We start from the raw sequence: 27,665 nt of genomic DNA, 5'->3' as shown, positions 1-27,665 counted from the left end.
CTTCCCTCCAGACCCATCCCTTCCTGGGGATGCCCGGGGCAGACCCCAGGCGGGAGCTAGTCTCTCAGTGCCCACCTATGCCAGTTCCCGGCAGTAATTGCCACGCCAGTGGGGTGTGCTGGCCGGTGTCTGTGGGCGGTTGCTGCACTCAGAACTCCAGGGGGTGCCTTTGCAGGGCGCCAGCGTCCTTCCGTGACGGGCTCCAGTGGCATCACTGTGGGTCACCTGGCCCGAGTGGGAGGGCGGTCTGCACAGCCCGCTGGATGCTTCCTGAGGCACTCGGTCTCTGCCTGCTCTGGCTGGGCCGGGATCCCCCACCGGCCCTCCCTGTATTCCACACTGCTTTACTGCTCCCTGTGGCTGGGCTGGGGAGCCTGGGGTCCTCCCAGCTGTGCACTTGTCCCACTGCCACTGAGGCCTTCTCCGTTGGGGGCATCCCTTACAGTGGAGGGCTGCGGCTGCCTGACTTTAGGAGTCACAGAGTGGGCTGAAGTGCAGAGCTGCTCTCTCCTTCCTGGGCCCTGACCCAGCCTCCCGCTCTGTTCTGCCCTCAGCTGCTTTAAGAAAAAATCCCTCTGAGCCCAAGACCTCTCTGGACGTCAGGGGTGGCAGCATTCAGTGGCTGGCTTCAATTCTGCCTCTTGCTACTCAGCCCCCACAGTAGGTAGCATGGGGCACCCTTGGGTGACAGCCTGCCTAGGGGTTCCTGGGGAGTCTTTCACATCCCTCTGCTTGGCCGGCTGTGGGCCTCTTCTGTCTGTTCCTCAGAAAGGCACTGCAACCTTACTGGCCCGCAGGGGGGCCAATTTGTTAAGCAGTGAAGCAGTCCCCAAGTGACAGCGTGGTGGCTACACTACTGTAGCGGCTGGTAGACTTGGTACACTTCCATAGGTGCAGCCAGTAACGCAGCAGTGAGCCCACGTGAATTATTTACAAAGACAGCAGAAGCAAGGTGAGCATGTCACCTCCTGAGACCCTGGTCCCACAGTCTGACACTGAACCAGAGGGGCCGGATGACAGGCAGCACCAGCAGTGGGTGGCTCAGCCAGTGCGGGGCTGCATCCAGCTGACAGCCAAGCAATTCTGTAGCCTGCAGCTGTAGCCTAAGTGGCGTGTGTGTGGTGTGTGTTGTGAGTGGGGTGTGTGTGTGTGTGTGTGTGTGATGTGTGTGTGGGTGTGGGTGTGGGCATGTGTGTGTGTTGGAAAGTCCGGCCCCCAACTGAAACTAGGAAGAGGGATGAGAAAGCGGCTGCTCACCAGGCTTGTTTCCCCTCACTCCAGGATGAGTTGTAGGACGTTCAGCCAAGACACAGGTCGCACTGCAGTCAAGCCTTGCCTACGTGGCCTCTGTGAAGATGTGCAAGGTCCCCAGGGTGTCTTGAGGAGCCATAGCCCATTCTCCACTCCCTGTTCCCAAACAGAGCTCTGACATCCCTCCCATTGCACCTTCAGAATTAGGCTTCTCTTCACCCCTGATCAGACCCAGAGAGTGCGCCTTGCGATCCTGGGAGATTGTGATTCCTCCCTGTCCGTCCCCACCTCTGTCCCTTCAGCACATCTGTCGGTCCTAAGACCCACATACTGAGTCTTCCTATCCATAAACATGGAATAAATACCTGTCCATTTGTTTGGTTCTTCTATTTCTTTCATTAGACATTTTTTTTGAGACAGAGTTTTTCTCTGTCACCCAGGCTAGAGTGCAGTGGCATCATCATAGCTCACTGTAACCTCAGACTTCTGGGCTCAAGTGATCCTCCTGCCTCGGCCTCCCTAGTAACTGGGACTATAGGCACATGCCAACACGCCTGGCTAATTTTACTAAGCAAAGGTCTCGCTCCCACTCAGGCTGGTCTCAAACTCTTGGCCTCAAACAATCCTCCCACCTTGGCCTCCCAAAATGCTAGGATTGCAGGCATGAGCCACTGCACCTCATCTTATTAGACTTTTATAGTTTTTCTCATATAGATCTTGTACATGTTTTGTTAGATTTACTGAGGGTTCCTCCTCTTTTTAAACCATATAGGGTAACTTCTGGGAGTTGCCATGGCATTTGTAAACTGTCATGGTGCCGGTGGGAGTTTCTTTTAGTATGCTAATACATTATAAGCAGGGTATAATACACAGTGAGGGAAACTTGAGGTCATTTTTTTGTGGCCATCTTAGTCCTAGCTGGTTTGTCTTCTCTACCACCTCCCGTTTGATCAGAGACCACGGTTTGGGACTTACGACTCCTGATGGAGCAGGGCCTGCTGGGTCCCTATCTCAATATCATTTATATAGTAAATGTCTAAGAAATGGGGGCATTCACAATAATCATAAATCTCAGGGCTGAGTGAAGGACAAATGGCCCTATTGTTGTCAGATATTTTACTAAAAAGGATAAAATATGCTGGCAGGATTGAATTCTGTAATGAATGGCTCATTCATCATGCTAAATTCTCTAACCTTCAGCGAACACAGCATTTTTTGCAGGGTTCTTGTCATTTATACAGTTTTGTTTAAGAAATCAATCTGTTTCTTCAATAGGAACTCCTGGTCCCCTTATATTAAACTCATAAAACACATATTTGGGCAAATCTATCCTTTCTCTAGCCACTTGGCATGCAATATGCAGTAGGAAATTTATAGAACTGGGCAGTTGTGTTATTAAATTAGTACATATAGATCTTTGAATGTAATAAAGGTGGATGTATTGATTCTTATCATAAAGCTCTGCTCTGGTAATCCGAGGTGTCCGGCCAGCTCTGAAATCAGTGTCTAACCTCAGCACACCCGACTGCCCACTCTATCAGCTCCTCCTGACTGATAGAGTCTTGGCCACGTGGAGTCTGGGGAGGGGATGACAAGCTGTCCCACTTCCACTGGCTATGACCGTCTCGCAGGAAAGTTCATGTAGTTTAGCATATCGGATTTTTTTTGTCTCATCTGAGTGAACCTGCTGACCGACACTATTGCTAAAGTGGCTGCTCCTCACGTACGGATGAAGCTGAACGAGACAGAGTGTAATGGAAAGTCAATCTACTTAGAGAACAAAAACCCAAGACTCGTTCCCAGTTTTGAGTATTTTACTCTCTAGAGCCATGGAAAATCACTGCTTCCCTCAGTCCTAAATGTAGAAAAGAAATTTGTATTTACATTGTGCCACAATTTGTGGGGAGGGGGCAGAGGGAAAATGTCATGTCTGAAATAATCAACTAAAACCTTACATGTTCATATACACACACATATTCATATTTATATAAATGTTCATTTAAATGTCAGTTGCATCTTCATTATTTAGCACCAGTAACCCTAGGCACCCTAGGCAGGCAGTTTGTATCATAAACATCAAGATTAAAATTAAGGCTAACTATTGACCTCGGTCTGCAACTTCCATAGTTGACACAAATTCTAGCAGAGTCAGATGGTTTAACAGTCAAATGAGAATGAGAACTACCTCCTAATATGGTATAGGATTAATGGAGATACATTTTGGAAACTACTAAAAGGAACGTCTTGCACAAACGAGAAGCTTAAAGAACTTATACCTCCAACTCAGTCACTAAAGACCTCACGGGTGAGGTCAGAAACATTCTGCCCTGAAGAGCGCAGTGCTGGCCAGTCGTGAGGACGCTGTGTGCTGCAGAGATGGCCTTCGACTCTGTCTTCAGAATAGTTTTTCACACAGAGACATCTTGTATTTGACAAACGTTTCCACCTAAAGTGTTCATGTTGAGGTCACTCATGTTCTAGAACCACACTGTCCAGCAGAACTGTCTGCGAAGACGGAAATGTCCTATATCTGTGCTGTCCACAGTGCCAGCCAATAGCTACCTTTGGCTACTGAGCACTTGAAATATGGCAAGTGTGACACAGGAGCTCAACTTTTTATTTAATTTAAACTTAAATTTAGGGAGCTGCATGTGGCTCATGGCTGCCACGTTGGCATAGTTCTAGAGGCCATCTAAAAAGTGAAACAAGTGCGGATTCTCCTTTAACTATGAAAAAAGGAAATCCATCCCTTTCATCTGATCTCCTTTTAAGCTCTGAAAAAGTATTAGAAATCACCATGTCATTTAATAAACTGCAGGCTCTCTGGCCAACAAGGCAAACACGGAAGTCAAACAATTTAGAAAAAACTTTCCCTGGCAGGGGAGAAACATCAGACTTTCTGCATTAACTGTGAACTCCATTTCTCTCACTGTGCACGGGGTCTCATGGGTGGTGTGGGCTGTAGCACATACAGCACTGTGCACAAAGTTACTGGAGTCAGACGCGGTCATGTCAAGAACATTCAGAGGCATAAACTCCACAGAAGCATTTGGTGGGCATTCCCCCCAATTTTCACAGTCATATTCAGAAAATATATAATTTTTTAAAAACTGCTCCTTATTTTACTAAGGAAAATATCATCTGGGTAATTTAAAAAGTTAACTGTTTATAGAAATTGTTTGAAACAAGGAATTTCATGTTTCTTGTATGAAAAAGCAAAACTCCTATAGAAAGCGTCAAGTCAGGTTGGTTTCCCATCGCTGGTGAAACCCCACTGTGAGGTTGTGATCCACACCTTCCTCGTGGTTAAAACTACATTTCTAGCAAAACCAAGGCTTTTTAGTGAGCTGGTGTCACCATAAACAATAGTTACAGTTGCCAGTAGGTCTATGAGGCTGATGACAACTAAATTGCACAGCTGGCTTGGTCTGGTGGATAGTTTTTGAAGTACAGAGAAGTAAAGTGTTGAGCTTTGGGATGAAGGCACAAACTAGATGAATTAAGCCTCAGGCATTTCTGAAAATTATGCTTCTAAAAACTTGCTTTACGGAGGTCTTTTAGAAGGTTGATGAAAAATAAAATGTGGAATGGAAAAACATCTTCTTCATCCTATTCTTCTTGTTTTAATTAAAAATGCTGAATATCCATTGTGGGTTTTCCCCTGGCAATGGAAATTTGGATGTTTATGATGTAAATTTCACATTGTTCTCCACTGAATTATTTTTACTACTCAAAAAATGGCTCTTGCTTTCCTGTCACATTGAGATTACATGTGGTCCTTTTGATCTTCTTCTGAGTGAAAAAAGTCAGTTTCCATCTGTCTGTCAGATGGTCCCAGGGAGGCATCTCTGGCTGTAGGCATGGTATTGTCACTGCTGGCCCCCTGAATCCACCCCTCCAGTCCTACTGAGGTCATGCTTCATGTGGGCTGCTTCCAGGTGATCAATGGGCTTGGCAGGGGTGGTAAGCCAGGCCCATGCTGGTGACACAGGACTCATGCAGTGGGTGACTGTGGCTTGAGGACTTCCCATTGCTCTGAGTGAATGCTTCTTGCAACTGTGCTGCAGAAAAAGCAGTTTCTTTCCTCCTCTCTCCTGTCCCATGGGTTTTAGATTTTCATTGTGGTCCGATGTGGTCCCATGTGATCTAAAACCACCTTCTTCTCCTCCTTTGCCTCCCAAAATTTTGTTTGTGTTTAATCCCACCTTAACGTCTGCTTCTTGGTGGGCCCCAATTAATGTCTAGAAAGCAGATAGTAAGGTGGGGATTTGGGACTGGCACACTCACCCTCTGGTAGGCAGGGAGGATGCCATTCGCAGTGGTAAGAGGGGCACAGGTAATGCCTGGGAAAAGGTAGCAGCCCAACTGCTAAAGATTTCACTGGTGGTGATTGGACAGGACGTCCTGGTGGAACGGAACACTGTGATGGCTCAGGAATTTGAAATATGTGAGGGAAATGACATGAAAATGGTGGAATAGGGAGCTCCAAGAATTGGTCTGTTCATTGCAGCAACTATTAAGCTGGCAAAAATTGTCAGTACCAACTTTTCTGAACTCTGGAGCCTAATCAAAAACTTACAACACCCAGAAGAGTGCTTCACGAAGAAAGAAGCTGCTGAATTTTTGTCACAGAGTGTTGTGGCATTTTTACTTAAGTGCCAGCTATTTCCCACCCCCCAGCTCAGCAGCAGCCATGGAAATAGTGGCGCACATTCCTGCTGCAGCCTCCTGGCTCTGGAGTGGGTGGCCATACAGATCTTGTTAACAAACTGTGGTTGTGATTTTGACTTATCTGGCAGTTTCCTGAGGGATTCATACAGAGGCTGACCTTTGTTTTACTCCCCTCAGGCAGGCTTTCCAGGTATCTGTCTGCCAAAAGCATTTAAAGACACATATTACCCACAGACATGTATTATCCATAGGACAGGGAGTGGCACATGGGGCAAAGAGAGGTAGACTGTAGAGTCTTGCAAGGAGGAGCTTCACAGGGAAGGTTCTTGGGTGATCAGAGGTTTGAAGGATTATCCAGTGTGCTGGGGAATCCAGGGTGGAATGAGCATGACCAGGGTCAGATGCATGCCTAGGAAAGACCTGAGAGGATACTAACTCCTAAATCACACCTTTGGCCTCTATGTAAGCAGAAGATGGAGACAAAGGCAGCGTTGTAAGAATCCTGGCTTACCGTTGAAGGACTGGCCCATCTCAAAGCCATTCTGCAAAGACTGAGAGAGATTTTTATAAGTGTCTTGGCTCCAGGCATTTAAGGAAATCTGTATTAAGTCAATGGCTGACTACTGAGATAATGAAACAGAGATTTCAGTGATCACACATGACAAGAAATCCAGTCCTTAAAAACTAGTTTGGCAAAGTAACTAAACAAACAGATGACACAGCCCTCGTCCATCAACACCATGAAGCTCTGGGGATGGGGAGAACATGATTTTCAGAGTTGCTACCTTATAATATTCAAAATGCTCAGTTTTTGACAAAAAATTACAAGGCACACAAAGAGCAGGAAAGTGTGGTCCATTTACAGGAAAAAAAAGAAATAGAACCTGTCCCTGAGGAAGACCAAACATTGGGCTTTAAATCAATTGTCTTAAATATGCTCAAAGTGCTAAAGAAAACCAGGAGATGGTATATGAGCAAATAAAGAATATCACTAAAAAGACAGAAATAATAAAAAGAAACCAAATACAAATTCTGGAGCTGAAAAGTGCAATAGCTGAATTGAAAAATTTGCTGGAGGGTTTCAACAGCAGATTTGAGGAGGTAGAAGAAAGAATCAGTGATCTTGAATATGAGACAAATGAAATTATCCAGTTTGAGAAGCAAAAAGAAAAAATAATGAAGAAAAATGAGCAGAGCCTAAAGGACTCATGGGACACAATCAAGCATGCCAACATATACATTATGAGAGTCCCAGAAAGAAAAGAAAGAAAGGGGAAGGAAGAATATTTGAAAAAATAATTGATCAAAATTTCCTAAATACGATGAAAGACATAAATTTACAAATCCATGATGCTCAATGAACTCCAAGTCATGTACACTCAAAGAGATCCATGCTGAGATACAGTATAATCAAACTGACTAAAGCCAAAGCCAAAGAGAGAATGTTGAAAGCAGTAAGAGACAAGTGACTTGTTGCACACAAGAGATCCTCAATGAGATTAACAGTGAATTTCTCATCAGAAACCATGGCAACCAGAAGGTAGTGGGATGACATATTTAAAGGATTAAAAGGCAAAAAAGCCCTATGAGTCAAGAATTCTATATCTGGCAAAACTATCTTTCAAAAATGAAGGCGAAATTAAGATATTTCCAGATAAACAAAAGCTGAGAGGCTGTACATGATGGTTCATGCCTATAATCGTAGCACTCTAGGAGGCCAAGGCAGGAGGGTCGCTTGAGTCAGGAGTTCAAGACCAGTCTAAGCAAGAGCAAGACCACATCTCTACTAAAAATAGAAAAATTAGCCAGGTGCAGTGGCGAGAGCCTGTCATCTCAGCTACTTAGGAGGCTGAGGCAGGAGGATCGCTTGAGCTCAGGAGGTTGAGGTTGCATGGAGTTATGATAATGCCACTGCCCTCTAGCCAAGGTGACAGACCGAGACTCTGTCTCAAAAAAAAAAAAAAAAAAAAAAAAGGACTGAGAGAGTACATTGCTAGTAGACTTGCCTTACAAGAAATACTAAAGGGAGTCTTTCAGGTTGATGTATATGGGGAAAAATGCCTACAAAGACAGGCATTGTTTAGTTACCGCTGTGTTGTGTTGATACCGCATACAGGGATAATGAGAAACCAAGTGCCATTCAGCAGCAGTTTCACCCGCAGTTAAAGGCTTAATGTCAGAGTTAGGGGACATGTTTAGCAGCTGACAAAGAGGCCTTATCTCCTGCAGTGGAACACCAGACACAGTTAAGTGGCAGACCAGGAATCTGATAGTTTAGAGCCGTAGATATCTAGAAATGTTTGACTGCAAAAGCAGCTCTCTTATGGTAAGATCAGGACTTTGGCTAGGAAATCCTGGGACTTTGAAATATGGAATGGTTGTACCTGGATGAATGTACCTTGAGGATGCTAGTCCTGAAGGCTACCTGCCCCATCCCACCCCTGTGCCCGAACAGTTAGAGCTTGCAGAGGTGGTGCTAGTAAGAGGTAGCACTTCCCACTTCCCCTTATGTGGGAAGATTATAAAGATCTTCCCAACAAGACAATAGGTGTCTTCCTATTTATCTATTCTACTTTCTCTCCTGGTTGTCAGTCCAATGACTAGTGTTAAATCCTAGAATAACCTGACTGGAGATGTAGTGGGTCTTTGATAAGGGAGGAAAGAAATTATACACTAAGTAGTTGAAAGAATTAGTTAGCATGCACTGGCTGGCACCAGGGGATTATCGTTGATATTGGATTTTGAGTGTGCTTGATCAGGAAGCTTGGAATGTAGACTGAATAAGAAAGAATTCATTGACTTGGAAGAACTATCTTGAAACAGGAGATTTACCACTCTGGAAAAGATCCCAGGGGATAGGCCAAATTCATGACTAGGGAAGTTTTTAGAGGCATGAAAAAATAGCTAATTTTCAGATCCAGATCCCATAGACTGAAGAGGTGGCTGAATCCCTAGAGGAAGGATCATGTATACTGCAGCAAGCACGTGATTGCCCCAGTTTTTCTCAAAGGGACATATAGCCATGGGTGGCTCCAGAAGAAAAGGGAGTCTCCAGACATCTTGGGGGCTACTGAACACAGAGTCTCAGTTGACATTAACACCCAAAGACTCAAAGTATCATTATGGTCTTTCTGATAGAGTGGAGACTTATGAGGTCTAGGTAAGAAATGAAGTCCTGGCTTTGGTAAATGAAGTCCAGTTTATTGTAGGTCTATCAGTTCTGGAGACCCAGCCAGTGGTCATTTCTACAGTTCATGAGGATATAATTGGAATTGGTCTACTTTACAGTTGGAATAATTACCACATCAGGTGCTTGGCCTGTGGGGTAAGAGCTATCATCGTGGGAAAGGCCGAATGGAAACCTCTAAAACTGTAGCCCCAGCTAAGATAGAAAATAAGAAAAAATTGCATCCTTAAGTCAACACCAACTGGTGCCACCACTAAAGACCTCAAGGATTGCTGGATGGTATTCCCTATCTTATCTCCGTTTGATTCACCAGTCTGGACCCTGCAGAAACTGAATGAATCTTGAAGACTTGGACTACTACAAACTCAATCAACTAGTAGCTCTGATCACAGCTGTGAAACCATTGCTAGAGCAGATTACTTCATGTCTGTGGTATATATGGTTATTAATTTGGCAAATTTATTCTTTTTCATTCCAATTATAAAAAGCATCAAAAAACAGTTTGCATTTATGTAGACAAGACAATAATATTCACTTGTGATTTTGCCTCACAGCTATGTTCACTCTTCTGCATTTTGTCATGATATAGTGTGAAGAGATCTGGATTGTCCAGGCATCCCACTGAGCATCTCATTAAATTCATTACAGTGATGACATCATGCTGATCAGACAGAACAAACAAAAGAGGGCTCGTGTGCTGGACACCTTGTTAAGACACATTCGTTCTAGAGTGTGAAGGATAAACCCTATGGGTATTCAGAGACCTGCCACTTCAGTGAAGGTTTTTGGTGTCCCATGGTCTGGGAATGCTGGGAAATCGTGCATCTCCTACCACAGGAAGGAAGCACAGCATCTAGTGGTCCACTCTCGGGTTTGACTTAATGATGGGCCTTTAAATCTCAGTATGTCAAAGCATCCTAAATTGCTTTTTAAAATTGCTAAAATTGATCTTTAGTTTGTGAAACAGCTGAAATATTGACAAGAGGTTGGTGTGAGTATGCCAAAGAGAAAAAGCTAATGCTAAAGAGTCAAATTCAGTGGGAAAGCCATGAATTAATAACGACGGTAATTTCACTATTCAATTAGAAAGGCTAGCAACCCATGGACAAAGAAGATAATTAAAAAATTTAGGCTGGGCACGGTGGCTCACGCCTGTAATCCTAGCACTCTGGGAGGCCGAGGCGGGAGGATCGTTCGAGGTCAGGAGTTCGAGACCAGCCTGAGCAAGAGCGAGACCCCGTCTCTACTAAAAATAGAAAGAAATGATTTGGACAGCTAAAAATATATATAGAGAGAAAAAATTAGCCGGGCATGGTGGTGCATGCCTGTAGTCTCAGCTATTCAGGAGGCTGAGGCAGTAGGATTGCTTGAGCCCAGGAGTTTGAGGTTTCTGTTAGCTAGGCAGACGCCACGGCACTCTAGCCTGGGCAGCAGAGTGAGACTCTGTCTTAAAATAAATAAATTAATTAATTAAATAAATAAATAAAAGAAAAGAAAAAAATGTAAAAAATAAAAATAAATAAAAAATTTAGTAGCCACTGAAGAAATCAAGGGGGTTTTCAAGAAACTAAATTTTAAATCTTAGCTCCACATGATTTTATAGACAAATTTCAGCTAATTCTTGTACAATATAAAATGCCCCAGACTTTATTGAGAGATGCACATGTTCTAATTCTGTTACTGTGATGATGATGCTACTAATGAGAGTGACGACAGCAGCAATAACAAGGCTTCATTAAGAGCTTACTAAGTGCCAGGAATTGAATTTAGGGCTTTATGAGAATTGTCTCATTTAATTTCATCGTCACAATATCCTGCCCCTTGGGGATTAATACTATCCCCATACAAATCATGAATTGACTTAGACGGTTAGCTTGCAGTCATGGAGCTAAAGTCAAGTTGTCTTTCTACAGGAATTATAATCTTGGCCATTTGGCAACACTGACTGTTTTATTATGAAACAAGAAGCTAATTTATTGAATACAATGAACTCATTTATGTAAAACTGAAATAACTTCTATTTTTCTCCACCCCCATTAAGTTCTCTCTGTGTAGCAGTCCTTTCCCTGCCCTTAGATAAATATTGGACAAGGGACACAGATTTTTATTCACTTTTATGTGATAAAAATTCCTCTGTTTATATTCAGATACTATAAAAAGCCAGTCCAGCTTACTATTCTCAGAAGGAAGTTAGAGCTGAAAAAGTTTAAGAACCACTGAACAAGAGGAAATCCATCAGAACAAGGAATGAAATAAATCTATTTTCATTCTAGTTGTTTAACACCATTTTAACCTGGGATAGCATGACAGAATAAAAAGAAAGTAATGGAGAAAGTAAATATTATTGTTATAGACACAAAGGTAAAATATGAGAAAAATTATTAGAACTAATCACAGAGTTCAGTTAGCTGTTTCCTATTAAATAACTACTTAATTATGCAGATACATTAGCAAAGTATCTGAAATGTCTTGGAAGTAAATGTAACAAAATGTGCAGGATATATATGATGGAAATTTCTCATTTTTATTGATGAATATAAAAGAAGCCTCAAAAACTTGGAAATACAATCCACTTTATTGGACGTGAAGATTACATGTGATAAAGATGTCTGGTTTATCTAAGACCAATTATAACATACAAGGAATTTCCAAGCAAATTGTTGCTAGGTCCTTTTTTTACATCAAACTAAAGTAAATAAAAAGTAAACATGAGAGAACAAATGTGCTAAAATAGCTGGGTAATTATTGTAAACATGGACTATGAAGGGACTTATCTGGGTAAGTGCATGAATTACAATAATTAATAAGGTAAAATAAAATGGCATTTACCAGCATTAAAGAGAGAGATACATTGTTGAAATGAAATATAAAGTCTAGAAAAATATCTGAGAGTATTTTATTATATTCTTGGTGTGATATGGTAATGTGTGGGATTTTGATGCAATAAGAAAAGAATGGTTAATTCACAAGTTGATGCTAGTTAATTATTTGGCAATTAAAATTCAACTTATTATTTGTATATTGTACATTCCCAAAGTAACCTCAAAATATTAATGCATTCAACATAACAAAACTACAACAAAAGATATTAAAATATATCAATAAATATTTCTGTAAACCTAGAGTGTTGGAGTCATGACATCAAACTCAGAAAATATAAGTAAAAGAATGACAAAATTAAAGATTTGACAACATAAAAAGAGATAATTTCAGAGCAAAATTCTCATGAATTAAATTAAAATTGAAAAATCATTAGGAAACATTTTTGACAATATTACAGATAAAATATGAATGTAATTAGTATTTTAGAAAGCTATCATATCTCAAAGGCAAAAATTTTCACCATAGGAAAGGAGACAAATGAGCACTACAAGCAATGACAATAGTGTGTATAAAAGTGGATGACAAAGGAAATGGGGGCATTGTTACAGTTATGTAAGGAAATCAACATTTGAACCATCCAGTATAACTGTTCACTTATCACATTTACTAAGGTTACAAATAATGCTAACACACAGCTCTGGAAATGCGCGTGGACTGTACACCCACCTCATGTAGGGCTCTGGAAAGGCAAATTGGTTCACTTTTGCTGGGCACTTTTCAATAGTTTCAAAACCTCTAATGATGTCCAGATGCTTTGGCCTAGCATTTGCGTTCTAGGAATGATTTTTCATTAGAGAAACATGCAAAGGAAAATAGACAAGGATGCTCGTTCATACTATGAATATTTAGAGTTACATTTCTATACTTGAGTACTGGTCAATAAATCATAGTTCACTGATTTATACTATCTTGAGGTCATTAACATGATAATGTATTTGTACATTAAATGGGCATTTGCTTAGGATAAATTGCTTGATGACAAAAACAGGTAGAGTAGGATTCTATTTTATATAAATGAACGCATCTATGTTCTAGGGTTTGGCTGAGAACATCCTATAGGAAGAATTGTGTCCTTTTGGGCACAGCCATCTGTCCTAGCCACTTACTTTGGAGACACAGAGCAAACATTTGGCCTTTCAGGTTGTGCTTTGGGCTGGTGACGCGTTTGCCCTTTGCCACTCTGCCTGGCGTGCGAATATATGTGACAGACAAGAATACCCTTCCTCACCTCCCACTAGGCCCAATAACAGGATCCTCATCATTTAACCCTCAGATCCTACTGCCTTCGTAAGGGAAGGGTTTCAAATCACACACTTGGTGTGCACAAATACATAGATACGCAAAACCTGCCCTCTCCATATTATAGCAAATTATTAAGAAAAATGGGATATATAGTATGAGAGAGAGATGGGTAAAAGAACAGGAATGCAGGATGCAGGAATATTCCATTTGAGAATAAGGAGACAGAGGATGGATGCCTCACGTCCCTCCTGGCGTCTCAGCTATTCCAGCACCTTTGTAACCAGACCTCTGTAGGATTGATACATGTGCTCTGCTGCACTGCCCCCCTCGCCCCCTCCCTCTCTTCCTCCTCCTCCCCCTCCTCCTCCTTCTTCCTGACTGGTTCCTGATAGAAACAGCCATGTTCAAGAGTGAATGCTTCTAAGCCCCGTGCAAGAGTCTTCCCAGAAAGCTGTGCTGTCTCTCCCCCTGTCCCTCAGTTTGCTCCCTGCCTGCTTTACACCCTTCCCTCTGCTTGTCTCGCGTCCCCTGTGCACTTGGGAACCATCTTCCAAGTCAGCCTTCTGGGTCTGGGAGCGCCCGAATGAAGCCACTGTCAAGAACACGGGGCTCGGACCACCTGTCACTAAAGACACCACAGGACATCAGGTGAAATTATGTTTACTGGGGGAAACTGTGAGCAGAGAAGCACACCCCATAGTTAGGCTTAGGCCTGCCACGGCTAGACTGGGCACATCGTGGAAAAGTTCCAGAAGCACCACCCCACTGTAAAGTCCCTCATTCTTTGGACCAAATGGAAACATTTGTGCAATTATGAAATACTGACAGCTTCCTGGCTAGGAAGTGGCCTTGTAAGAAGAGATGTCCCTGAGGCTTAGCTGATGGCTTAGCAACTGCTATCAGTGTGTTCTATGTTGACTAACTCAGAAAGCTAAGCCAGCTCTCTGCTAAAAGTGACAGGAAATAGCCTTGAGCAGCATCTATTTAGTCCTCTCAGCCCTGCTTTGAATGGGGTTATTATTTAAAAGTTTCTCACAAAACAATGTGCTTGTGCTATATGCAAACACTCCATTCATTCACCCAACAGATATGTTTTGTGTCTCTCAACATATGACCCTTGTTCCCATCCCTAGGGCTGCACCAGATGCCAAGGCAGCTGATGTTCTGCCTCGGGGGCCCCTGAGGTGGGTCCTGGGTCTTCCTGCCCCTATGGCCCTGCCCTTTCCCCAAGCCTGACCTTGCTGCCAAAACTCCCTCCCATAGCCTGCTCCCATTGCATTTCTCAGGCTCCCCCAAAGCTGGCCCCACACCCACCAGGGGCTCTAACCTGGTGAGCCTTCCACAGATCAGAGAAAAGGAAGCAGTGTCTGCTCATCTCCGGGGAGACCAGGTTTCCGAGGAGCAGCAGCGAGGACTATTCATCTCTCTGAGAGGTCACTGCGCCGGTGAGGCAGAGCAGACTGAGGGCAGGGCTTCAAGGTCTCACTCACCCTCCAGGTCTCTGTTTAGACCTTGAACAAACTAACCCTATGTTTTGCGTCTACCAGATTCCACAGAACTTGTTTTTCCTAGAAGAGAAAACTACCGGAGCTTTAAAAATGATGAGTTGCATCCACATAGGTAAACACAAAAATTTGACTTTATGTATCAGTCCTTAAAGAGTAATTTCATTCTATTTGTATATATGTATTTTACAAGAAAGCACCTAAAACATTTGTAACCCAACATATCAGTAAAAATCTCTTTAATGCAGATTTGGCCTGAAGCAGGATAGAGCCCCAAGAAGTCAGCAGTGCTTAAGTATTTCAAAGGATAGACACTCTTTTTATTTTATTTTTCTTTCTATTCTATTTTTATTTTATTTATTTATTTTTGTAGAGACAAGTTATTGCTATGTTGCTCAGGCTGGTCTTGAACTTCTGGCCTCAAGTGATCCTCCAGCCTCGGCCTCCCGAGTAACTGGGATTACAGGTGTGAACCACTGCTCCCAGCAGACGCCCTTTTTAATTCTCAGGGACAGGATAGTCATAAACCATTTCACTTGTCAGCACACCAGTAATCAAACTTTTCCCCATGGAAGTGGGCTTTCCAAATCCAAAACCTCATCTTCCCTCCCACCACCTCTTTGGCCACAAGTTCATCGTCTGAGCTGACCCTGATGGCTCATATACTTCGCCATGGAGATCAGTGTGGAACCAGCCAAGATTTCTGCCAAGTCTCTATCCCCATCTAGAAGGCCATACAGGCCCTGAGATGTCAATTTCCATACTATCTAAAGCGTGTTCTAGGGAGATAGTGTTCTACAATGCCCAGGCAGTGATATTGGTGATCCTGACTCTGTGTAGGCCTAAGCTAATGTGTGTGTGTCTCAGTGTTTAACAAAAAAATTTAAAAGTAAAAAACAAAATTTTTTTTAACTTATAAAAAACTCCCTTCCCGTTGTTAGAAATTGTTGCCCCAGCCCAGTTACAGTTTGCACTCTCAGAAGCACAAACCCCTGGTGCTGAGAGATGGCGAGGGAGTGACTGTGACATTTCAAAGTCCAGAATCTGTGTGCTAAACACTCTGTTGGGGTGGCCAGATATGCTTTGGCTGGGCTGACAGAGAGCTGACTAGTGCAAACATGTGGAGCCCAAAAATATAGCAATAAAATGAACAGCACATGCACAGTCATGGCAAGACAAGTTTTATTCAAATTATCCTGATATTACTGCTCTTGGCAAACATGTTTTTTAAAAAGCCAATTAAATTTATATGACGAAAAAAGAATACTAGATCAATTTATTTTCATATCTGATTTTAATGACTACAATAGTTTTATTTCTGCAGATAGGTGTATTTCTCTTCTCATAATAGGAAAACAAGAGAAAAGATTACATAAAACTATGTTTCCTAGGTAAAATGGCGTGGCAAAACTACAGTGCAATATTTAAAGTATGACCATCAAGATCAGGAATCCCCCAGTTTGCTTAGAAATTAAAATATTTGAATTTCGAAATCAGAAGATAATTATATGGAAATAAAGTATGCTGCATGGAGCTTTGATACAAAATATACTTGTCTTTAGAGACATTTGAGATGATAACCTGGCTCCCATGCAGAGAGGACTCCCATCAAGCACTGGGGAAGGACTTGCAGGGGAAACAATAGTGTGAGATCAGTCTGGGACAGCAAGGGGACTCAGGGATTTGCATTGACTTCTCCTAGCAGCGTGACCTCAGCGTTTTGCATCCTCTTGTGTCAACGAAGCAGGAAGCTCTCAGCCAACATTTGCCCGCTTTTCAGTGTCATCTGGATTGTTCCGCAGCCTCAGCTTTGTTTCTAGCCTCTGCTTCCATTCTTCTCGGAGCCTGAAAATAGACACAAAGCACATACAGATGGAGCATTCATCTCCATGGCTGCTGCTTCAGGGACGCTTCCTTCCTTTTCTTGTTTTTTTCCCTGAAGGGGTGTGTGTGTGTGTGTGTGTGTGTGTTCAGGATTTAAAAAATAGGCAGAGGACTTATAAGTTTAAATACATATATTATATTTATTTATTTATTCATTTATATAAGTGAGAGTGAACAGACTGCCAGGTCTGTTAAAACTATTCTAATCTTAGTCCTCTGAATTTTCCTCTGAAAGTGAATTATCTTTAAAGTCACGGAGAATAAACCTGTAAATCAAGAATTCTTTATACACCAAAACTGTCTTTCAAAAACAGAGGTGAAAAAAAGTCATTTTATCAAAAAGACACCTGCACTCGAATGTTTACTGCAGCACAATTCACAATGGCAAAGATGTGGAATCAACCTAAGTGCCCATCATACATGAGTGGATTAGCAAAATGTGGTATATGCGTACCATGGAGTACTACTCAGCACAAAAAGAAATAAGTCAATGTTTTTTGCAGCAATTTGGATGGAACTGGAGACAATTATTCTAAGTGAAGTAGCTCAAGAATGGAAAAACTAACACCACATGTACTCTCTAATAATTTGGAACTAATTGTTGAGCACAGAGAGAAGTAAAAGTCACTGGAAATTAAGAAGGTGGGATGTGGAGGTGGGAGGTGGGGACGGGTAAAAACCTACCTAACAGGTACAATAAATACTATTCAGGTGATGGGCACATCAATAGCCCTGACTTAAGCATTATAAAAGCTATCCATGGAACAAAAACATCTATACCCCCTTAAAATTTTGAAATAAAAAAAGAAAAAACAGATCAAATGAAGATTTTTTAGACATACAAAAACTGAAAGAAATCATCACCATCAGACTGTCTCTACGTGACACGTTAAAGGAAATCCTTCGAGCAGAAGGAAATGACACAAGAAGGAAATCTGGACCTACACAATGGAATGAAGAGCACCTGAGAAGCAACTACAGGAGTGTATATTAATAATTGTTTTCTTACTATTTAAATCTCTTTAAAAAATAATCAACTATTGAGAGCAAAGCTCTTAGTGGCGTATTGTGGCATTTATAACATATGTGGAAGTAAAACTGTATTTTGTCCCATAACACAAAGGCCAGGAGAAATGGGAATTTTACCATGGTAAGGTTCTTACACTACACAGGAAATGACAAAATATCACCTGAAGGTGGACTGTGATAATTTAAGGATGTATACTATAAATCCTAAAGCAATAACTAAAATAACACAAAGAGGTATATTTAAAAAGCCAACACAGGAGACAAAATAGAATCATAAAAAATACTCAGTTGATCCAAAAGAAGGCAGAAAAAGAGAAAGGAGCCTGAATGTGGTGGCTCATCCCTGTAATCCTAGCACTTTGGGAGGCTGAGGCAGGAGGATCACTTGAGCCCAGGAATTTGATTTTGCAGTGAGGCAGTGAGCTATGATGGTGCCACTGCACTCTAGCCCATGCAACAGACTCAGAAAAATAAATTAATTAAAAAAAGAGAAAGGAAATAAAGAACAGATGAGAGAAACAGGAGACCAATAGCAAGATGGTAGAATTAAACCAAATCATACCAATCAATATTAATGGTGTGTAAACAATCTAATTAAAATGCAAAGACTGTAAAATTGGATTTAAAAAGGCAGCATAAAAATATATGCTGCCTACAAGAAATCCACTTTAAATATGAAGACACAAATAGTTTAAAAGTAAAAGGATAAAAAAATTCCATGTTAGCCGTATTCAAAGAAAGCTGGAGTGATTATATTAATATCAAACAAAGTAGATTTCATAGTAAAAAATTTTACCAAAGAAAAATAGGGTCATTTTGTAATAAAGGGATCAATTCATCAGGAGGATATAACAATCTTAAACATTTATGAACCTAATAACAGAGCTTCAAAATCATGAATCAAAACGTGATAGAATGGCAAGGAGAAATAGACAAATCTGCAATTATAGTCAGATATTTCAATACCCATCTTTCAATAATCAAGAAATAAGTATGCAAAAAATCAATAAGGATATAAAACACTTGAACAACATTATCAACCAACTTGACAAAATTGACATTTATAGAACATTACCCCCAACAACAGCAGCAGAACACACATTCTTTTCAAATGTACATGGAATATTTACCAAGATAGAAAATACTCTGGGCTATAAAACAAGTCTCAATACATTTAAAGGGATTGAATTTATACAAAGTATATTCTCTGACTATAATAATTAAGTTAGAATCAATAACAGAAAGCTATATAGAATACCTCCTAAATATTTTGAAACTAAATGACACAATTCTCAATAACCCATAAATTCAAGAAACATCAGAAATTAAAATTTAAAAAATCAATTATAATGACATCAAAAATATGAAATAGGGATAAATCTGACAAAAGATATATGTGACCTGTATACTGAAAACTGCAAACCATTGTTGAAAGAAATTAAAGTAGACCTAAACAAAGGGAGAAATATATTGTGTTCATATATCAGAGACTCTAGAATGCCAACTGTCCTCAAATTGATCAATAGATTCAATTCTGTTCAAACCCGGTATGCTTTCTTAAATAATAGAAATCAGCAAGCTGATTCCAAAATTCATATGGAAATGCAAAGGACCTATTAATAGAATAATCAAAACAACCTGGAAAAAGAAGAAAAGGTTGTAAGACTTACACTACCTGACTTCAAGAATTATTATAAAGCTAAGCAACCAAAACAGTGTGTCGTTGGTGCCAATGGTCAAATAAATCAAAGGAACAGAAAGAGAGCCCCCAAACAGACCTACACATGTATGAGTAATTGATTTTCAACAAAAGTGCAAAGGTGATACAGTGGAGAAAGGACAGTCTTTTCAACAGATGGTGCTGGGACCACTGGATAATCCATACCTCACATTTTATTAGAGGATTAAGTCAAAATTAATTATTAATGTAAATATAAAACTTAAAACCATAAGACTGCTAGAAATAAAACATAGAAGATAATCTTTGCAACCCTGAAATAGGCAAAGATTTCTTATATATAATACCTAAAGCAAAATTCATAAAAAATTTTTTTGATAAATTAGACTTGATCAAAATTGGGAACTTTACTGCAAAAGAATGAACCCGAAGAAAGTAAGAAGAAGGCAATGATGAAGAGAAAAGAAGAAACTAGTGAAATATGAATAGTTCCTGTCTCATTAAGGGGGTATGGATATCAATTCAAAAAATAAGAAAAGAATAAAAAAGAACAGAGTAAAGGGGAAATAGCACACTTTAAGTAACTAAGATGGTAGAAACAAGTCAATTATATTATAATAAATGTAAAAAGACTAAACTCAGCAATTAATGACTAAATTATGTCTGATTGGAAAAACATCTAATCCAACTATGTGCTGTTTAGAAAAGACACACCTAAATGATCAGGACAAAGATAAGTTGAAAATTAGAAGAGGGAAAAAAGATATATAAGGCAAATATTAATAAAAACAAAGTTTGTATGGTTATATTAATAGCCAAATAAAAAGACTTTCAAACAAAGGGATAAAGAAAGTCACTGCCTAATGATAAAAGTTTCACTTCACCATGAAAAAATATTACACTTTTCAACATGTATGCAGCTAAGAGCCTCAAAATATATACAGAGAAAATTAATGGGACTACGTGGATTATGAAGAGGTGTTGAGGAGGAAGGAAAATAGTGCTCTTTTTTTTCAAGATAAAATTTCTAAAATAACCTTTATTATAGAAGATTAGAACCCCCACCTACCCACCCCCAGCTTCAGCAACTCGTGGCTAATCTTGTTTCCCACATCACCCTGCCCCTACATTTTAAACGGAATAACTAGATTTAGCTATTTTATCTTTAAAAGATAAGAACTTTTTTTAAAAAGAAACTACCTTGCCATCATCACCCTTAAAAAATTAAGCGGAGGTACTTGATCTCATCAAATACTCAGTCAGGTCACAATGCCCTGATTGTCTTGTAGTTTTTAACAGTTTGGTTGAAACAGAATCCAAATAAAGCACATACATTTTTGTTTGTTGCTGTATCTTTTAAATTTCTTTAAATCCTTAAGTTCTCCCTCATCTTTCCCCTTCCCTTGCAATTTGTTGGAAACCCGATCCTTCTGAGAGCTTGTGCAGTCTGGATTTTGCTGACTGTATTCCTGTGTGTTAACCTATTCCTCTGTCGCCTGTATGTTCTGTTAATGGGAGGGTAAAACTAGAGGCTTGATTAGATTCAGGTTCATTTTCCTTTGGAAAGACTACTTCACGGGTGAGAGGATGGATGGCCATCATATCTGTCTGGCTGTATCTCTTTTTTTTTTTTTTTTTTTTTGATGTTAGCAGACACTGATGATCCTTGCTTAGATCCAATTTACTTTCATTAGACGTCGCCAAACAACGGTAGTTTATTTCTGTCTGTCCGCTTTCATTTGTGTTTGGAGCCTGCAGTAATGGAGGAGGTGCCGCTGGCATGAGCTATAGTCCAGGAGGACTGAAGTCACTGCTAGAACAGGACCCCGAGCAGGGAGGGTGCGGGGAAGACACAAGTGGATTTATCCTCCGGTCCTCTCACCACCTGTCGACAGAACCCAGCCAGAGGCCAAAGGACAAGGGGACCCAAGGGCCGGCATGGGAGAAGGGGTCTGTTGAGGGAGGAGGGTTGCTGGGGTGGGGGCAGAGGAGATAACCCAGCCTGGCAGGGAATGAGGAGAGTCCTGGCTCAGAGTGAGCCCAGTCCACGGTCCTGAATAGATAGAGCCAGTCACGAGCAACTAGTGTATGCTCAGCACTGCACTAGGCACTTTGGAGAATACAGAAGAAATATGTAAAAATGGCTATTTCTCTGTTCCACAAATGTGACAAGCTCTTCTCTTGCCTCAGGCCATGTGCACATGTCATTTCTTCCCCCTAGAATGCTCTTCTCCATTCTCTCCATTTTGCCTGACTCTCCTTTCCCTGAAAGATGTCATGGGGGACAGGGCAGCCAGACCTGGGGCATGGGCTGGCAACTGCAGTGTGCCAACACGCCTCGCACCAGCTCTACAAGCAGCTGCGCCCCAAGGGGCCAAGTGAATCAGCTGAAGCCGGGAGCCCCGTGGGACCACAGAAAGGAGCACTCAGACGCTGCAATGGGCAGATGAGAGATGGCAGCATTTGTGTCGGCTCCCTGACCGATTCCAAAACGGGAGAACTTTGTGCACACCCCTGTGCATATCGGCAGCTGAGATGCTTCATCTGCAATGAAAGAAGAGGAAGGGCACACTCCTTCTGCCCACGCTCAAAGGACAAGTGACTCTGCAACACCTCTCTTACTTCTCTTAGTGTCTGTTTCTCTATGATAAAAATAACGACGAGGAGACTGTGGCCCAGGGAGATCTGGGAGCTCACCCCAGAGACCCAGAGGGGTGGACCACACAGCCCGGCTGCAGCAGGGGTCTGCTCCTCAGCGTGGCTCTGAGCTCATTCTCGCCCCTGTCCACTCTTGCCACTGCCTCTTAGTCTTGTTTTTCTCCTCCAAGAGATGTCTTCCTTTGCTACTTTGCTGCTACTGTATCAGATCCCGGATTACACGGGAGAGGAGAGGAGGGAGGGGAGCTGCTATTCCTGAGCCCTGACCTTGGGCCAGGCCCCTCACTGGGTGCTTTAGGTACATTTTCATTTTCAAGCCTCCTAACAGCGTCGCGATCTGGGGCCATCTTTTCCACTTTGTGAAGGGACAACCTAGAGTGGTGACCAGAGTGGAGGCCCCCTGGAGCTGGGCAACTCGGTTCAAATCAGAAGAGGGAGAGGAGGATAAATAAGTTAGGGTCTTCTGCCATCCCAGCAACCAGAAAGTCTATTTCCTTGCAGGCTTTTGTTATATGCATAGATAGACACTGTATATATGTATATATAAATGTTTTAACAAACGGCACAATTTGGTTCAGAGCCTATTTTGTTCACCCCTTGGCTTGTGCCTCTCTGGGAGCCTCTGTCTCTGCCTCTTCCTCAGCCAGTTGCACTCCACATGAGGCCTTTTGCAAATTCCCTGGAGGACACACAGGGTACAGGACTCTGAGTGGCCTGGCCTGGGGCAAGGAAGACGGTGGGGATCAAAGAAATGACTGACCACTCAACTCAACTTCTCTGGGAACGCCCAGATGTGACGCCCTAACGCTACACTTCAGCGGGTAGGACAGTGGCTGGGAAGAGGGCTGAGCAGGTCCCTATAAGTGGAAGATGCTGGGTTCTGCTCCAGAGCTCAGGAGGGGGTTGGGGAAGGGAACAGTGATTTTAACACTGTGAATTAGGGCATGTTCTCAGCCCAGCAGCCATGAGTCATGGGCCCTGCTCTCTGGTCAGCACACACTGTCCCTTACCACACACAAGCTGTGGCCTCAGCAAACAGCCAGCCAGCTGAGCTGCTCCTTTGGAGGGGAGAGAAAACCCAGACAGGCTGTCCCTCACTGCCACCCGTGGTGGCTTCCCACAGCGTGTGTATGAGGGTAGTCAGCTGGCGCCGTTTCCACGGTGACGGTGACCCTCCTCTGCACACGGGAGTAACTGCTCTCCACTGTTTGGACTCACTCAGCAAGAACAAGGACGCACGACAGAGGGAGAGATCCCTGCCAGCCTCCCCCAGGGACCACGCGGGGCATCCTGTGTCTTCACCCAAACGAGCACTGAGAACTGGTCACTGTCTCCTTTGCTTGATTGCTTTTCGCAGGCACATTTGTTCCCCCCATTTAGGGTAACCCTTGTGTGCTAGAAAGGCTATATGGTGAAAGAAAGAAGAGATTTTTTTTCAGTTTATAACGATAAGAATTAACGGACTGTGAGTATAGAATGTTAAAATAATTACACCCTGTAAGACTGCGGTCCCCATTCCCCAGGCTGTGGACTAATACCAGTCCGTGGCCTGTTAGGAATTGGGTGGCACAGCAGGAGGTGAGCGGTGGGTGAGCCAAGCTGCATCTGTGTTTACAGCCGCTCCCCATCACTCACATCACTGCCTGAGCTCCGCCTCCGGGCAGATCAGTGGTGGCATTAGATTCTCATAGGAGCCGAACCTTACTGTAAACTCTGCAAGGGATCTAGGTTGGGTGCTTCTTATGAGAATCTAATGCCTGATGATCAGAGGTGGAGCTGAGGTGGTGATGCGCTGGGGAGTGGCTGCAAATACAGATTATCATTAGCAGAGAGGTTTGACTGCACAATAAATGTAATGCGCTTGAATCATCCTGAAACCATCCTCCTGCCCTGGTCCCGCCCCTGTTGCCAAGAAGGTTGGGGACTGTTGCTCTAAGCTATCCATCTGGCATTCTTCTGGGGAAATCAAATTTGCTTTTACAAAATAAACCCGGTGATAATGATGTGTCATTGAAGGTTCACAGATTGTCACAAATGTACCGCTGTGGTGCAGATGTTGGCAGTGGGCAGTTGTGTATGTGTGGGGGCAGAGGGCAAATGGGAACTCTTTGTACCTTCTGCTCAATTTTGCTATGAACCTAAAACTGCCCTAAAAAATGACACCTATTTTTTTTTTGAGACAGAGTCTCACTCTGTTGCCCAGGCTAGAGTGAGTGCCGTGGCGTCAGCCTAGCTCACAGCAACCTCAAACTCCTGAGCTCAGGTGATCCTCCTGTCTCAGCCTCCCGAGTAGCTGGGACTACAGGCATGCGCCACTATGCCCGGCTAATTTTTTCGATATATATTTTTAGCTGTCCATATAATTTCTTTCTATTTTTAGTAGAGATGGGGTCTCGCTCTTGCTCAGGCTGGTCTCGAACTCCTGAGCTCAAACGATCCGCCCACCTCGGCCTCCCAGAGTGCTAGGATTACAGGCGTGAGCCACCGCGCCCGGCCTATTTTTAAAAAATTAGTTAATTTTAAGAGCAGACAAACAGCTACATACCTCCTCAGCGCACTTCTTCCCAGACGATGCTCCTCCGACTCTCGGTAGCAAGTCTGTTTGCCAATTTCCCTTTCCCAGAAGCGCTTGAGCTCGTGACAGGTGTTCCGGCAGAAGACCTCCCGGCGGGCGTACTGATTGTTCATCCCCTGGAAAAGAAAAGAGCAGCCGATCCCCTGTAAAACACCACCCCTCGGACTCTGCAGGGTACAGCCATCTGTTTGGATCAAGACCCTGCTGTGACAGGAGGGGACCCTGTCCAGCCACAGAACCTGTGTGCATGGGAGGGCACGCGTGGCCCCAGGACCTGCTGCTGGTCCTCAGGACACAGAGATGTGCACCCAGAAGTGGCCCACCTGGAGCGCTCAGTGCCTGAGCACGCTGCCCACAGCCAGGCACCTGGCAAACGCCTCTGCCCTTCCTTCCTCCTCACAGAAGAATCGTTTCTCAACATTTTCTCAGCAGGGAATGTGCGCCAGGCATTTTGTCCACCTCCGTGCATTCAGTTATCACAACATCTGCATGAGATGGGCGTTACCTTCGTCATTTTATAGCTGAGACTTCTGAGGAGTTCCAGAACTTGCCTGCGGTCCCCCAACAATAACTGGCAAGAGCAGGCTTCATACTTCTGAAAGTTTCCGAGCTCTTTACTAAAGGAGCTTGTCATAGAAAATGGTTCCAGTGCCTGACACACCCAGAGCAAGCTGCTTTGAGGTACATGCATGTGTGTGTGCGTGGAATGACACTTGTCATTTGACATGTGACATTCCGAATGCCCACTTTTTTCCATGAAGAAACTCTGCTCAGCTCCCAGACCTGAGTGGGCCAAGCAGAGACTGCAGATGCTCCTGTCTGTGGGTGGGGCCCTGCAGAGGGGTGTCGGGACACGTGAGCCTGGGGGAGTTGGCTTGGCTTCCCCCAAAGAGAGATCGGACCTCATCCCAGGAAGGGCTGTCAGTGGGGGAGTGGTGCGTCCAGACCTGCATTCTACAAGATGTCCTGGGGGATGAGACGGGAGGGGGAAGGGTGGGTGCAGGGGAGGAGCCCAGGGAGAAGCTGTGACCAGGGTGGGAGGGGTGAGATGACCAAGAGTGGGTTGGGCTCCCAAGGGATCTGGAGGTCTCTCTCCATAATCCATGTGGGAAGTGAAGGAGAGGGGGTGCCGGTGGAGACTCCCCTGGCTGTGCCGGCTGTGGGGGGCTGTGGAGGGCTGGGGGGGAGTGACCTTGAGTAGCGCCAGAAGGATGGGGTTTGAGTTGCCTGGGTGCCGACACCCAGGGGGAGCACTGAAGGGGCACCTGACACGTGTGCCTGGAACTCAGCATGAAGGTCCGGGCCACAGCTCTCTCATAGAGGGATGGGGACAGTGGGGCGGGAGGAGGAGATATGCCTGAAGACAGACGTTGACTCCAGACCTGTGTTTCCACGCCCCTGACGTACCTTCTGTTTGTCACATACATTCTCACAGCCTCTATTTCCTCATCATTATAAATTCTCTGAAGATCAAATTCGATCAAAATGTGGAAGTGTTTGGCAATTTATAATGTTCTGAATAAATATAATGATGAGCTTGGTCCTGGCCTCTGATTTTCTGGCTGCCATCTGACACAGGGACATCACCAGCCCAAGCTAATTGAATGTCATCGACAACCCCAAATAAGTGTAATCTCCTTTGTTTACATAACATTAAGTGTTTGGCTTCTTGGGAATGTGACTGAGATTCATTTATCTCTGCCCCTGGTCTGTTGGCCACCATTTAAGAACGCTTAGATCAGGAAGGGGTCCCTTCTTAGGCCAAACAGTGAAACAGCGTCCCACATAGGACCTGCCCAGGGGAGCATTCAGTAAGAGCTTTTGTCCTACGTCCATTCCCCTCTGATCCATCACAGGGGCCTCACTGCACCACTCACTGGGAGGGTCCCACGTGTAAGAAGGAAGATACATGTTTGCCAAGGAATAGCCGAGTTCCCTCTCGGCTGAAGATCGACGTCCACGTCCACCTCCATCTTCACCATGTTATTTTACAGACTAACCAGCTGTTTTGCTGGAAGATGCCGGAGACACAATACTGAAAACAAGTACAACATTTTTTAAAAATGTATTTCACTTTTAGACAGACTATCTTATTTTAGTGATTGTCCTCACTAGGAGCAGAATTGTAGCAGCTGCTGTCACCAATTTTGTGGCCTCAACAAAACAAAATTAATGACAACTTCAGAAATACACTTTTAGGAAAATCTAAAGATAAGGCAGAAAGAGGGAATTAAGGGTATCTGTCCCTCTTCACTTCTAAGGGTTGACGATGGGATAAGACAGGGTCCCTCCAGAGGTGACTCCAGGTGAAACAGAGAGTGAGGTGAGTACAGACTCGTCATGGGCACTTCATGTAACAGGCGCTGGAATGGGGGCACAAGGAGAGTCCCCTGACCTCTGGGGCTTGGGGTGTTTCCTAAGGGAAGGGACATGCAGCGTGAGCGGCTGTGCTGATGACAGCCCTGCGGAGCCAGAGCCACAGAAGCAAATTGGGGCTTTTGTGAGGTCGGGGTGGGGAGGAGACTGACAGCAAAGGGACATGGTGCACTTTTTATGGTAACAGAAATGTTCTGTATCTTGTTATAGTGGTGACTATAAAGCAGTGTACAATTGCTAAAACTTATCGGACTCTACATTCAAAATGGGGGAACTGTAGCATACATAAGTTATACCTCAATAAACGTAGCGGGAAAGTTTCTTCTCTTGTCTTTCGACTAAAAATTCATCCCAGTTCCCTGGCTCTAACCTGCTGGGGGACCCTGGTAGTGACTTATCCTTTCGCGCATTCCTTCACAGGTAAAGCACATTCCTTCACAGGTAAAGCGCATTCCTTCACAGGTAAAGCACATTCCTTCATAGGTACCGTGTTTCTGTGAGTACTTATGTTTTGGTTTCCTGGCATCTGAAGTGAGGACAACAGCTTCTCCTTGCAGAAGCATGGTGAGATTATCAACACCTGGAAAGTCCTTAGGAAACACAGGGGATTGTCCTTGATAAATAAATAGCTCCAGTCTTCTGCATCACCTCAGCCAAAAACACCACCCAATCTGCTGTTTGAGAGAATTAGGACCACGGCTTCCAGTCAATCACCGCCAACTTGGA

The 27,665-nt window shown here is 43.3% G+C and overlaps 1 protein-coding gene across 1 annotated transcript; it reads right to left on the bottom strand.

Moving 5' to 3' along the window:
* Window positions 1–16,493: 16,493 nt before the first annotated feature.
* FAM240A (family with sequence similarity 240 member A) lies at window positions 16,494–25,077 on the bottom strand. Its single transcript, XM_069472035.1, has 3 exons — window positions 25,069–25,077; window positions 24,534–24,706; window positions 16,494–16,584 (listed from the first exon to the last, which is right to left on the bottom strand). Exons 1-3 carry the CDS (start codon window positions 25,075–25,077, stop codon window positions 16,494–16,496), a joined length of 273 nt encoding a protein of 90 aa, XP_069328136.1.
* Between the last annotated feature and the right edge of the window lie 2,588 nt (window positions 25,078–27,665).

The sequence above is a fragment of the Eulemur rufifrons genome, chromosome 7 (assembly GCF_041146395.1).
Source record: "Eulemur rufifrons isolate Redbay chromosome 7, OSU_ERuf_1, whole genome shotgun sequence".
NCBI classification, from domain to species: Eukaryota; Metazoa; Chordata; class Mammalia; order Primates; family Lemuridae; genus Eulemur; species Eulemur rufifrons.
Note: the sequence above shows the minus strand (reverse complement) of the source record. Positions and strands in the feature narration are given on the sequence as shown.

Bases quoted from the DNA above. Each gene is read 5' to 3' on its own strand.
- FAM240A (XM_069472035.1), bottom strand. The intron at 16,585-24,533 runs GTATGTAGCTGT...GTCTATTTTCAG, and splicing joins GGAAGAAGTGCGCTGAGGAG to GCTCCGAGAAGAATGGAAGC.